Source organism: Microcebus murinus, chromosome 10 (assembly GCF_040939455.1).
Source record: "Microcebus murinus isolate Inina chromosome 10, M.murinus_Inina_mat1.0, whole genome shotgun sequence".
NCBI classification, from domain to species: domain Eukaryota; kingdom Metazoa; phylum Chordata; class Mammalia; order Primates; family Cheirogaleidae; genus Microcebus; species Microcebus murinus.
In genome coordinates, this window is record NC_134113.1 from 8,028,350 (window position 1) to 8,042,494 (window position 14,145).

Consider the following 14,145-nt stretch of genomic DNA (forward strand, 5'->3'; position numbering starts at 1 on the left):
AGCTCAATTTTTACTGATCTTTGCTGGATCTTTACTGCAGATGCCCCAGTGCATTGAGCATTTGTGACGAGTAGGCTACTGGCTAGAATGTCCATGCTCTTCTACTTCTGTCTACTGAGTTTTACACTTAACCAACAGTGAACTATGTTTTTTTCTCAAACCTGCTTATGCCAGTCATATCTGTTACTGTAGGCAAAGCATTACAGGTATGGGTAGCCTCCCATGCCAAACTATGATTCTTTGTACCATGTATTTTGTTTTATTTTGTTTTATTTTATTTTATTTTGTTTTATTTTATTTTTTGAGGCAGAGTCTCACTCTGTTGCCCTAGGTAGAGTGCCGTGGCGTCAGCCTAGCTCATAGCAACCTTACACTCCTGGGCTCAAGTAATCCTTCTGCCTCAGCCTCCCAAGTAGCTGGGACTACAGGCATGCGTCACCATGCCCGGCTAATTTTTTCTGTATATTTTTACTTGGCCAATTAATTTGTTTCTATTTTTAGTAGAGACGGATATCGCTCTTGCTCAGGCTGGTTTCTAACTCCTGACCTTGAGCGATCCACCCACCTCAGCCTCCCAGAGTGCTAGGATTACAGGCGTGAAGCCACCATGCCTGGCCCTGTACCATGCTATTTAGTAACTCCATTCCTCTACAGTGACTGTGTTCTGTCTGAAACAGTCTTACTGCTTATTTCATCTTACTAACTCCCATTCCTCCTTTTATTCTCAGCTATCTCTCTTTTTTTTTTTTATTTTGGCATATTATGGGGGTACAGATTTTAAGGTTTCAATAAATGCCCATTCCCTCCCACCCCCAGCTATCTCTTTTTCAGGAATCCTTCCGTGCTTCCCATACCCCCCCCCCCAGGTTTTATTCTGGGTTGGGTGCCCTTCCTCTATGCTTCAACATGATGTCTACTCTGTCTTAGTGCTTGCTCTACTGTGTAAGTCTGCATAGTCTTTATCTTTTATTAAACAATAAGCTCCTTAAAGGCAGAGATTACATTTTTGTTAATTCTGTATCCCCAGTTTCTTAGCACATTGCCTGGTACATATAAGGTGCTGGTTAAACATTGAGTAAATTAATTAAATTTAAAGTACTACTCTAGCTAGGTGTGGTGGCTCACTCCTGTAATCCTAGCACTCTGGGAGGCTGAGGCAGGACTAGGATTGCATGAGCTTAGAGTTGGAGACCAGCTTGAACAAAAGCAAGACCCCGTCTCTACTATAAATAGAAAGAAATTAGCCAAAAACTAAAAATAGAAAAAATTAGCTGGGCATGGTGTCAGCTGGGCATGGTGTCACGTGCCTGTAGTCCAGCTACTCGGGAAGCTGAGGCAGTAGGATTGCGTGAGCCCAGGAGTTTGAGGTCTCTGTGAGCTAGGCTGACACCATGCATGGCACTCTAGCCCAGGCAACAGAGACTGTGTCTCAAATAAATAAATAAAAATGAAAAATAAAAAAATAAAATACTCCTCCTCCTAGAGTCCTCCCCATTTTACTTAAGACTCTAGTCTTCTAATTGCCCTGCCAAAAATCCTAATTTATCCTCTTTCTTTCTGACCCTACCTCTGATCCATGAGTAAATCCTATTACCTTTTCCCCCCCGCTGGAACTCCTGAGCTCAAGTGATCCTCCTGCCTCTGCCTCCCAGAGTACAAAGATTACAGGCATGTGCCACCGGGCCTAGCCCCTATTCTTCTCTGTACTCACACTGTTGTAGCCACCCTGGCCTCTTCTCCCTGAACATTCCTGCAGTGCTTCTACCTGCTGTTTCCTCTGTCTAGTAACATGATTAACTCCTTCACCTCCTTTAAGATTTTTCCCTAAATAACCACTGTTAAAAGAAAAACTTTGGACAAATTAAATTGAACAGTTTAATCAAGCAAAAAACAATTTGTGAATCAGGTAGCCCCAGAACCAGAAGAGGTTCAGAGCAACTTCAGGACTGCCACATGGTTGGATAATATTTATGGATAGAAAAGGGAAAGTGACATGCAAAAAACGGAGGTGAAGTGCAAAAACAGATTGTTTACAGCCTAATGTTTGCCTTATTTGAACACAGTTTAAACAGTTGGCCACCTGTGATTTGCCCAAACTCTGTGATTGCTTAATGAGTAGGTTACAGTCTGTTTACACATCAAGTTAGGTTAAGTTCAGTATGCACAGAGAAACCTTTAGTCTGAACTTAAAATACATAAGGAGGCAACTTTAACTTAATTTAATACCACGCCATTTAAAATGGTACCCCTTTCTAACCCTCAGTTCTCTCTGTCCCTCTTCTCTTCTCCAAATCTATCCGTAACCCTTATCCTCTAACATACTACATATTTTACTTATTTATCCTGTGAAAAAAGTAATTCAAAATCTCAGCTGTTGGAATGTTAAAATATTTTGAGCCTTAAAGAAATGTTATGGGACCTGAGTCAAAACAGGCAGCTGTAACCTTTGTTTCTTTGATTATAAATTAGCCTGTTTCCTTATCTGCATTGTTTTCTAAAGTGTTATAAATGACTAAAGGCACCAGGGTAGACCCCTTCCCAGTAAACTATTGATCTTCTTTATAGATTACCTTACCTCTTACCTTTTTCATACAAAAACTTAATGACTATCACATTGTCAAAGATGCAATGTTAAATACGTTTTTTTTTTTTTTTTTTGAGACAGAGTTTCACTCTGTTTGCCCAGCTAGAGTGCCATGGCATCAGCCTAGCTCATAGCAACCTCAAACTCCTGGGCTGAACCAATCCTTCTGCCTGAGCCTCCCAGGTAGCTGGACCACAGGCATGCGCCACCACGCCCAGATAATTTTTCTATATATTTTTAGTTGTCTGGCTAATTTCTTTCTATTTTTAGTAGAGATGGGGTCTCCGTCTTGCTCAGGCTGGTTTCAAACTCCTGACCACTAGTGATCCTCCACCTCGGGCCCCCAAAGTGCTAGGATCACAGGCGTGAGCCACGACGCCCGGCTGTTAAATACATTTTTAAATTGGCAAGGAAATGAAAACAATTGTTCAGAAAAGCAAAATCTGTAACTAATTAAACTAGCCTTGTATAGAAAATGTTAAAATCTTAGTACCCTGTTTTCCCGAAAATAAGACCTACCCATAAAATAAGCCCTAACAGGATTTCTAAGCATTTGCGCAATATAAGCCCTACCCCGAAAATAAAACCTAGTGATGGGCGTGGCTACACAGGGTATCTGCACAACCCATGCATTTCATCGCGGAGTGGTAAAGAAGACCAGCAGCCCTTCTCATCTGCCCCATGAGAGCTCTATGGCTCGACATGAGAGATTGGGGCCAATGGTTCTAAAGGAAATAGAGTCGCAAGAAATTCAGCATGGAATTCGAGGTTTGTTTCTTTTTTTAATTTTTATTAATATTTCTTTTCTTTTTTATTTTTTAAATTTTATTATTTGTCTTTTTTCTTTTCATTCTGGAAGGCCTGCAATAAGCAGAGGAATTCGGGGTTTGGGGAATTATGATGATGTTCCAAAAGAAGATGACTTAACTATATTTGAGTAAATGTAGATTGTTGTACCGTACTTAAAAATATAACACATCCCATGAAAATAAGCCCTAGGGTGTCTTCTTGAGGAAAAATAAATATAAGACCCTGTGGTTTTTTTTGGGAAACACAGTAAATGTCTTTGCTTTCTTCCTATATAAGTAAGACCTTAACTTTTAACTTCAGAGCACTAACCCCATTTCCCTGGAGTTTGCACTTCCCAGATGGTCAGTTTTTCACTTTAATAAACTCACTCTCTCTCTCTCTTTTTTTTTTTTTTTTGAGACAGAGTCTTAGTCTGTTGCCTGGGCTAGAGTGCCGTGGCATCAGCCTAGCTCACAGCAACCTCAGACTCATGGGCTCAAGTGATCCTCCTGCCTCAGCCTCCTGAGTAGCTGGGACTACAGGCATGCACCACCATGCCCAGCTAATTTTTTCTATATATTTTTAGTTGGCCAGTTAATTTCATTCTATTTTTAGTAGGGATGGGGTCTCACTCTTGCTCAGGCTGGTTTCGAACTCCTGACCTTGAACAATCCACCTGTCTGGACCTCCCAGAGTGCTAGGATTATAGGCACGAGCCACCATGCCAGCCTGAATAAACTCTTTAAAACTGGATTGTAATCCTTTCGATTATTTCAGGTTAAGTGTCCATTAGATTGTAAGATTAGATTATAAGCTTCACGAGGACAGAGGTTCTCATTTTTTTATCTGTTGCTGTATCCTCAGCACCTAGAACCAGGCTTAGCACATACTAGACACAAAATACATATTTGATTAACAAACCATGAATGAATGACTTGTGGAATAGAGATTATACTTTTTCTCTATTATCCTAAGGAATTGGGCCAGGATCACAATATATTCTCTTATCCTATAGCACACATAAAGTCAGTTCAGAACTGCTAATTCATACCTTTGTACAAAAAGAAATAGGTACTAAGTTTCATATTTATTTCCAATTGCTTTAAGAAGGTAGATTTAGGCGGGTTAAAGTGGCTCAGGCCTGTAATCCCAGCACTCTGAGAGGCCGAAGGCAGGTGGATCGCTCAAGGTCAGGAGTTGGAAACCAGCCTGTGCAAGAGCGAGGCCCCATCTCTACTAAAAACAGAAAGAAATTAATAGGCCAACTAAAAATGTATATAGAAAACATTAGCCAGGTATGGTGGCACATGCCTGTAGTTCTAGCTAGTTGGGAGGCTGAGGCTGGAGGATCGCTTGAGCCCAGGAATTTGAGGTTGCTGTGAGCTAGGCTGATGCCACGGCACTCTAGCCCGGGCAACACAGTGAGACTCTGTCCCAAAAAAAGAAAAAAAGAAGGTAGATTTAATATCAATAAAAATAAATATTCTTAATAGCTGTTGAGGTCAAAGTAAAATCCTGTGTTTTTAGATTTTAAAAACCAAAGTGAATAATCACTTGGTCATTGGTTTAGATGAGTGGTTCTTGTAAAGTTTTCCAGCGACAAAAGAAGCAGACAGACAGAGAATAGGGCCAAACAAAGTGGCTTTATTGAGCGTTCTCAGGCAAGGTTCTTGGGTCCCAAGGGGGTGGGGTGAGAAGTCTAGTCTGTTTGGAGGGAGTTAGGGCTTGTATACTGTTTGAGGTGGACTGGGGACTTTTGGCAGGAAAAGCTGAGGATTTTCCACTGTGACCTTCGGCGGTTATTAAGGAATAGGAGGGGCTGATGGTGTTTGCGAATCCAGGGGCCGAAAACTTTCTTAGCTGGGTGGACATTCAGGTGTTGTTGTTTTCAGCGGGGCCTTGCAGTTGTCCTTGGCGGGTCTGGTCTCATGACCCTTTTCTTTTTGATCTAGGAAGGGGAGGGCACCCCCCCACCAGCCTTACATTACCCACTAGATGCCACGTTTGACCCTGTGGGTCAAGATCAGCCTCAGTTGAGAACTATAAGGCAACTTCTCAGGCTCCCCTCTCTTGGGAGCCACGAACCTGGCCCTGGCCTGGGAGTGCTCAATAAAGCTATGTTGTTTGGCCCCACTCTCTCTCTCTCTCTGTGTCTGCTTCTTTTGCTGCCAGAAAACTTCACAGGTAGAGGCCAAGAATATTGCTAAACACTCCACACAATAACCTACACACACAGAGCAAAGAATTATCCAGCCCAAAATGTCGATATTGTCATAGTTGAGAGACCCTGGATTAAAGAATTTTACAATTCTTTGTAATTCTGAGATTATCTGATTATAGGTCCTTTATTTTTCTGAAGATGGGGAATTCCTTGGGAATTACTCTTGAAGTTTTAAACTTCTCTCAATAACATGTTTTTATATCTTAATATGTATATATTTTTATAGTGATTATGTTAATGGAAAAAACAAACTCTGTAAAATCATTTACAGAGGTTTACCCTGAGCCCAAGACATGTGACTGTGGCCTGGGGAGCCACACCCAAGAAACCTCAAGTAAGTGATCCCATAATGATCAGGTTACATTTTGGTTTTATACATTTTTAGGGAGACAGGAATTATGGGCAAAATCATTGGCCCAAAATGGTGGGACATCTCCAAGGGGGGAATGTTTCAGGTTATAGGTGTGTTCAAAGATTCTTTTGATTTGTAATTGGTTAAAGAAATAAAGGTTCGTCTAAATACTTGGAATCAGTAGAAAGGAATATTTTAAAATAAGGAACTCTGTTATTTGTAGACCAAGGCACAATGTACTCAAAGTGACCTGTTATGTAAATTGACAGCCTGTAGGCATTACTTTACATTTGCCTGTATGGCCTTGAGTCCAGTTTGCAATTGCTCTAAACTCCAAAAGGGAGAGAATATAACAAGCATGTCTGACCTCCCTTCCCTTCCTGGCTGGGAACTGAGTTTTCAGGTTTTTCTGGGAGGGGGTGCTTAGGATTTATTTTTAATTTACAATTAGAGCAGCTTTTTCTCTTCCTGCTGTGAGCCCTATCATAGTATTATAATCACTGAAGAAATTAGTTTTATTATCTCCAAGGAGAATGAGGAGAGCAGCATTGTTGCTATTCAAATTCTCCTTGAAACTTAGAAATGTATTATTTTATTGTATTTTCACAGAAAGAAAGCCCATAAAGCTTAATGCCCTGGGGAAGAATTTGGGAAAAGAACCTTACACATAACTTAGATGAAGAGACACTTATCATTTTTATGAAATTAGAATTTTTTACCACTAACTCTTTATTAATGCCAATGGTATTATCATTGTTGTGATATTTCCAATGGATTTTCTGCCCTTCGGCCTTAAATCTAGCAAAACAGGCATGTCCTGTTGTGAGTCAAGTTTTATTCCTTGTTGAGGAGTCAAATGGTTAGTTAGATTTGTGGCTTTGTTCTTATATGGATGGTGGATGTACCTGTTTCCCAGAAGTTTTCACTCAATTAGCATACTTCATGTGTGTTTTCTCTTCAAATAAAGAAAACTCATTGCTGAAAAAACTGTTTTCAAGACTTCAGGAGTAAATAGATTTGTTCCAGTTGTTTTTTGATTTGGGAAATAATTTTAGTGTGTTCAGTTACTGTTCTTCATCTCTGATTTTGGTTTTGTTTTCTTGTAAATGATTTCTTACCAAACCAAAAAAAAAAAGAAAAGAAAAAAAGAAAATAGACTTATAGACATTAAAATTAGAAGGTAAACAATCTCCTGTCCTTAGATAGGTAAAATATTAATTAGCATTCCCATCTTAGAGCTGAAGTAGCATCCACAGCTTGGAACTGGCAGAAGAGTTTTCTATATAGGCTCATAGATAAGCAGATAGCTTTCTTTAACCTTCCAGTCTTTTAGGCATTAATAAGAGTTGGAATCCATATTCATGAATGGTTTCTGACATGTTTCTCCTTAGTGAATGTTGTCCTTTGCTTGGTTATCTCGATTGCAAGTGTTAGTAAAATTTGGGGTTCTCAAATATTTGAGTGGCTTTTCTTAGAACTAATAAAATGATAGTGTTTAAAAAATACCCTCCGTCTGTTTTGGCTTAGAGAATGCAAAAAGTACTTGAACTTCTCAGATAAAACTCTTTGAAATAAAAATGTTTTTACAAGGACTTTATATTCTCTTATTTAAATAATGTAGTTCATTTTTGTACTTAAGGTTGTCCTTTATTTATTTATTTTTTTTTTTGAGACAGAGTCTCACTTTGTTGTCCAGGCTAGAGTGAGTGCCGTGGCGTCAGCCTAGCTCACAGCAACCACAAACTCCTGGGCTCCAGCGATCCTTCTGCCTCAGCCTCCCGAGTAGCTGGGACTACAGGCATGTGCCACTATGCCCGGCTAATTTTATATATATATATATATCAGTTGGCCAATTAATTTCTTTCTGTTTATAGTAGAGATGGGGTCTCGCTCTTGCTCAGGCTGGTTTTTTTTTTGTTTGTTTGTTTGTTTGTTTTTTTATTTTATGTAACTTAAACATTTGTATCAGGCTGGTTTTGAACTCCTGACCTTGAGCAATCCGCCCGCCTGGGCCTCCCAAGAGCTAGGATTACAGGCGTGAGCCACAGCGCCAGGCCAAGGTTGTCCTTTAGAAGAATCCTTTCAGTCTTTCCGTTTGTGTTAATACCGATATGAAAGCAGAATTTTAAATAATGGTTAAATCTTAATCTTAGCTGTATTGCCTCCTAAGTATTCTGTGTGTGCCTACCTCTTGAATAGAACACGAAGGGAATTTTGATTTCTAAAGAATTTATTTAATGGGCAACGTATTTCATTTATTTAGAAAGCTATATCTTTCTTCAATATCTATGGAAGTTTGTGATCTCTGGTCCTGAGCTCTCCTGTCTTCCTTTTGTCTTAAAACGAATGCAGTAGATTGCTCTTTCTAGTCTGATTTTTCTGGCTATTAGTTTTTCTGTTTAGTGAAATGTGCATTGCATTGAATAGGAATACATTCTAAAATCTGGGCAAATGGGCATGTATTAATATCCTTCCATCTTGGCCTCTGAGACACTGGTGCTTTTTTTTATTATTATTTTTTATTTTTTGAAACAGAGCCTTGCTTTGTTGCCCAGGCTGGAGTGAGTGCCATGGCGTCAGCCTGGCTCACAGCAACCTCAAACTCCTGGGCTCAAGCAATCCTACTGCCTCAGCCTCCCTAGTAGCTGGGACTACAGGCATGCACCACTATGCCCGGCTAATTTTTTCTATATATATATTAGTTGGCCAGTTAATTTCTTTCTATTTATAGTAGAGACGGGGTCTCACTCTTGCTTGCTCAGGCTGGTTTTGAACTCCTGACCTCGAGCAATCCGCCCACCTCGGCCTCCCAGAGTGCTAGGATTACAGGTGTGAGCCACCGCGCCCTGCCAACACTGGTGCTTTTTAAAAATAAGACTAGCAAGAATCTGTAAGTAAGAATTTTTCAGATTATGATCAATGCCTCAAATGACAATGTATGAATCTACTAAGTCATGACTAATGATGACTCCATGATATTACATGAATCTATAAAAATGTAACAAATACAACTCCTAAAAGTATTTGGTAATGTCTTCTTTTTTAACTTTGAGAAATGTGTTCTTATAATGCTCTTAAGAGATAAGTAGCAAAATATCTTGCTAAAGCAACTATATACAACAAATGAAAAATTTGAATTTGAATCTCTTGGTGGTTTCACCAAGTTTATCCTTGGTTAGAGAATATTTGGAGATTCCTTAAATCAAAACATTCTTTTTCCAGTTGTGTTTTAAGTGACTTTTAGTAAAAAGATTTCTCTCTTAGGATTGTGCCTCTTGGTTCTTTATATTATGACTGGAACCAGATAGCTTCATGTGTGCTTGTTTGCAGTCAGTTCATTGGTTCATTTGTTCAATTATTTAATTAACAAATATTTGCAAAGTATATACATGTGTCAGGCACTTTGTTACAATTCTGTCTGGTATTTTTTTTAATCATTTCAGGACTGATGAGAAATATTTTAATATCTCAAGATGGTGTTAAATTGGAAACATGTGTTTTCAAAAAAGAAGCACCTGGCTCATTGTATTGTTCCACTCTGAGGCAACCTTGTGGGGCCAAGATCCCCATCTTAAGCTTGTAAGGATCATGATGGTTGTGAAGCTCTTTCAGATGTTTTGTGACACTTCATAACTGCTGCTTGCTGCCTGCCTATCCTAATTGTCTAAGCAATCAGGAACTCTTCGATGAGCTTTTACACTGTTAAGGCACTTTGAAATGTCACCTTTCCCCTCACCTGTCACCCATTGTACAAGATCCATACTCACTCAAAACCATGTGAGTTCCTTAATGTGAGAGTTGTAAATTGTGTGTTTAATCTAATATTGTCATGGACTTAGCATGTTATCTATAAGCCACTTCCTCTCTCTAAAGCTGTTATGTTAAAATTGTATTTAAAACTATATCAAAATTGGTACTTTGAATGCTATGCAGATTGTCTCCTAGTGTACAAATGAGGAAACTCATTACTCTTTTCATGTGGAGAGGTGCTGCTGCCAGCCATTTGCTATCAGCGAAGCTTCCAAATTGCTTCTAACAGTAGTGGCTTGTGTTGTACCCTGACACAAAGAGATACCTTACCTTAGGTCTTCTAGGAGGTCAGTGGCAAGAGGTATAAATGGAATATTGTTATGTTGCTTTAAGACAGAAAAGCTTAAACAGTTACATTTTGCTTCCTTTTGTCTCTCCCTTTTTTTAAAGGAGTGGTGAATGTGTTGCTAACAACTCCACTGTGGGTGGTAAACACCAGGCTGAAGCTGCAAGGAGCAAAATTTAGGAATGAAGACATTGTACCCACCAACTACAAAGGTATTATTGGTAAGTCTTTTGGCTGAGTTCCTGTTTAAGGGTTTTCTTTCCTCTTTGCATCTGGAATCTGTTGCCATAATAAAGCCACACAGCAGACAACCTTAAATCTCAGCATCCATTAGTAGCATTTGTGTAACTCACGTGTCTATAGATTGACAGGAATTTGACTCATCTGGGCTGACCCCAACCTGAGAGTCTTAGCTCCACATCTCCCTTTTCCTCTTCCTGGGACCAGCATAAGATATTCTTCTCATGGTGGTGGCAGAAGCACAAAGGACACATCCAGTGATACAATCATATTTCAGGGCTCTGCTTGCACCTTGACTGCTGACATTCCAATGGCCAAAGCACATTAACATGGCCAAGCCCAAGATAAGGAGTAGAGAAGTATACTGCTCCCAGGCAGTATAGATAGGAGGGGATGAATATTTTTGAGTAATAATCTATACTGTCTTTGGATAGACACCAAATTGGTATCTGAAATCTTTGAGCTTCTGCTTTTTAATAGTACCACATTGCCAGCTTCTCCATTCCTACGTATCAGTCTTTGTAATGAGAATGATAGTTTTCTGATAAGTCAGATCCACTGTATGGTCTCTAGGATCTTATCTTTTGTTGTACTAGATTTTGTTGTAAAACATGTGGGCTCAGTTCACAATTCTGTATAATACAGAGTGGTGGTGATAATTACTTAGGAAAATTTGACATTCTAAGCCCAGATTGTCAGGAAGAGTTGCCTATGATTGAAGTTGGTCTCTAAATAACTTGGTGACTATCAGTGTCTGATTATCAAACAAACAATAGTTAGCTGATAAACTTGCCCCCAGAATACCATTACAAGCAGGAAATCTTTATAGAGCTAATGTGGTTTGTGTTCTGGGTATATTTGGACAGAATTTATGTTTTCTTCTCTAATTAGGAGATTATCATTATGCTTTTCAAAAGTCCCTGATTTCTTGCTTAGATGCTTTTCACCAGATCATTCGAGATGAAGGAATATTGGCTTTATGGAATGGCACATTTCCCTCCTTGCTGTTGGTCTTCAATCCTGCTATCCAGTTCATGTTCTATGAAGGTTTAAAACGGCAGCTTTTGAAGAAACGGATGAAGGTAATCCCTGGTTTGGAGCACAGACTAATAATCTCTGACACCTTCTTGTTTGGATTGATATGTTTGTTCTTTCTTTGCTTTCCAGCTTTCTTCTTTGGATGTGTTCATCATTGGTGCAATAGCCAAAGCAATTGCCACTACAGTCACCTATCCCATGCAGACAGTACAGTCAATTCTGAGGGTAAGTGCTGGGGTTCTCCCTGCATTTAGTCAAACAGCAAGCTAACATATGTGGTCTCTTTATTTAAAGCAATGTTAATAAAGCAGTCAGTTCGTATGCCAGAGTATTTCCCATCCATTTTTTTCATTTCTTTGATATTCTGCTAACCAGGCTGGCTATCAGTTGGTTTTCTGTTTGGTTTGGAATGAAGTTCCATTTGTGATTCGATTTCTTAGGTAAGACAATATCTCAGAAAACCCAAATGTTGTGCGGTAGCTCATGCCTGTAATGCTAACACTCTTGGGAGGCTGAGGCGGGAGGATCACTTGAGGTCAGGAGTTCGAGACCAGCCTGAGCAAAAGTGAGACCCTGCCTCTACTAAAAATAGGAAAAAAATTAGCTGGGGGTGGTAGTGCATGCCTATAATCTCAGCTACTCGAGAGGCTGAGACAAGAGGATCGCTTAAGTCCAGGAGTTTCAGTTTGCAGTGAACTATGATGACACCACTACACTTTACCCAGGGTGACAGAGCAATGTTCTTTACCTCAGGAAAGTGTAAATTTGCTTCCTTCTCATTCAAGTTGATTTGCTTGGTGCTCTAGGGCAGATTACCCTTTATTAAATCAGATGTTCATTCCTTTAGTTCACTCAGGAGGAATTCATAATTTAGCTTTTCTGAAGCACTTTCAAATTTTTGTTCTTTCTTCTTTTTTTTTTCACTTTACTCACTCACTCACTCACTCTGAAATTTCTGTTTTTTCATTCATTCAATTATTTATCCATTCAAATATTTATCAAGTGGCCAGGCATGGTAGCTCACGCTTGTAATCCTAGCACTCTGGAAAGCTGTCAGGAGGATCGCTCAAGGTCAGGAGTTCCAGACCAGCCTGAGCAAGAGCGAGACCCTGTCTCTATTAAAAATAGAAAGAAATTACTCGGACAGCTAAAAACATATAGAAAAAATTAGCTGGGCATGGTTATGCATGCCTGCAGTCCCAGCTACTCAGGAGGCTGAGGCAAAAGGATTGCTTGAGCCCAGGAGTTTTAGGTTGCTGTGAGCTAGGCTGATGCCATGGCACTCTAGCCTGGGCAACATAGTGAGAATCTGTCTCAAAAAAAAAAAATTTATTAAGCATCCATCCTATGGGAGGAGTTGAGTATACTGTGGTAAATAAAATAGCCATAATCCCTGCCCTCAATGGAGATAGTGGAAGAGTGAATGAACAGGTAAATAAGCAAAATAAACAGGTAATTACAAATTGAAAAAAGAGCTGTAAAGGAAGTGAACATGTTTTGTGGTTTAATGGAGGAGACTTGGTGGGGATGTTCTTAGCTAGCATGATTGGGCTGGGCTTCTTTGAGGAGGCATGTTTAAATTAAGATACAAAGGAAGATGAGGGCCTAGCCATGCAAAGAATGAAGGAAAATGAATTCCAGGTAGAGGGAGTATGATGTGCCAAGAGTTTGGGGCAGCCCATCCTAGGAACTGAAAGGAGGCCTCTATGGCTAGAGAGTGGCTCAGGGTGAAATTAGAAAAAAAACTGGGAAGCTGTAGATGAGGAGTCTAGATTTTTATTCTCAGTGCCATGAGAAGCCTTTGAACGGCTTTAAGCTGGGAAGTATGTGATGTGATTTACAATTCAAGAAGATTATTGTGGCTGTTGTGTGGTGAATTGGTCAGTCAGAAAGCTAAGAAAGGGCTGGGGTGCAGTGGCTCACGCCTCTAATCCTAGCACTCTGGGAGGCTAAGGTGGGTGGATTGCTCAAGGTCAGGAGTTCGAAACCAGCCTGAGCAAGAGCGAGACCCAGTCTCTACTACTAATAGAAAGAAATTAATTGGCCAACTAAAGATATATAGAAACCAACCATGGTAGTGCATGCCTGTAGTCCCAGCTACTTGGGAGGCTGAGGCAGGAGGATCGCTTGAGCCCAGGAGTTTGAGGTTGCTATGAGCTAGGCTGACGCCACAACACTCTAGCCCAGGCAACAAAGTGAGACTTTGTCTCAAAACAAAAAAAATGTATTAAGCATCCATCCTATGGGAGGAGTTGGGTATACTGTGGTAAATAAAATAGCTATAATCCCTGCCTTCAGTGGAGACAGTGGAAGAGTGAATGAACAGGTAAATAAGCAAAATAAATAGGTAATTATAAATTGAAAAAAGAGCTGTACAAAAAAAAAAAAAGAAAGCTAAGAAAGCTGGGGCAATCAGGCCATTTCAGTGATACAGGTGAGAGGGAATGGTGGACTTAGACTAGGGTGGTAGCAGTGGACAGGAGAGAGAGAATGAGAACAGATTCAAGATCTATTTTTTTTTGAGACAGTCTCACTCTGTCTTCTGGGCTCAGGTGATTTTCCTACTTCAGCCTCCCGAGTAGCTGTTATTACAGTCACATGCCACCATGCCTGGCTAATTTTTCTATTTTTAGTAGAGACGGGGTCTCACTGGTGCTCAGGCTGGTCTGGAACTCCTGACCTTAAGTGATCCTCCCGCCTCAGCCTCCCAGAGTGCTAGGATTATAGGCATGAGCCACCTCATCCAGCCTCAAGATCTGTTTTAGAGAAAACGTTCAACAGACTTATTGCTAGATAAAATGGGAATGGTAATGAGAATATTTCAG

General features: G+C 40.0%; 1 protein-coding gene across 1 annotated transcript in view; it reads left to right on the forward strand.

Annotated features, from left to right (window-relative positions):
• Window positions 1-14,145, forward strand: part of SLC25A17 (solute carrier family 25 member 17) — a 43,559-nt gene that overhangs the window by 16,133 nt on the left and 13,281 nt on the right. Inside the window, exons 5-7 of the mRNA XM_012741768.2 lie at window positions 10,147-10,263; window positions 11,219-11,364; window positions 11,450-11,545. Of these exons, the coding sequence (XP_012597222.1) occupies window positions 10,147-10,263; window positions 11,219-11,364; window positions 11,450-11,545 (359 nt within the window). The remainder of the gene's footprint in view (window positions 1-10,146; window positions 10,264-11,218; window positions 11,365-11,449; window positions 11,546-14,145) is intronic.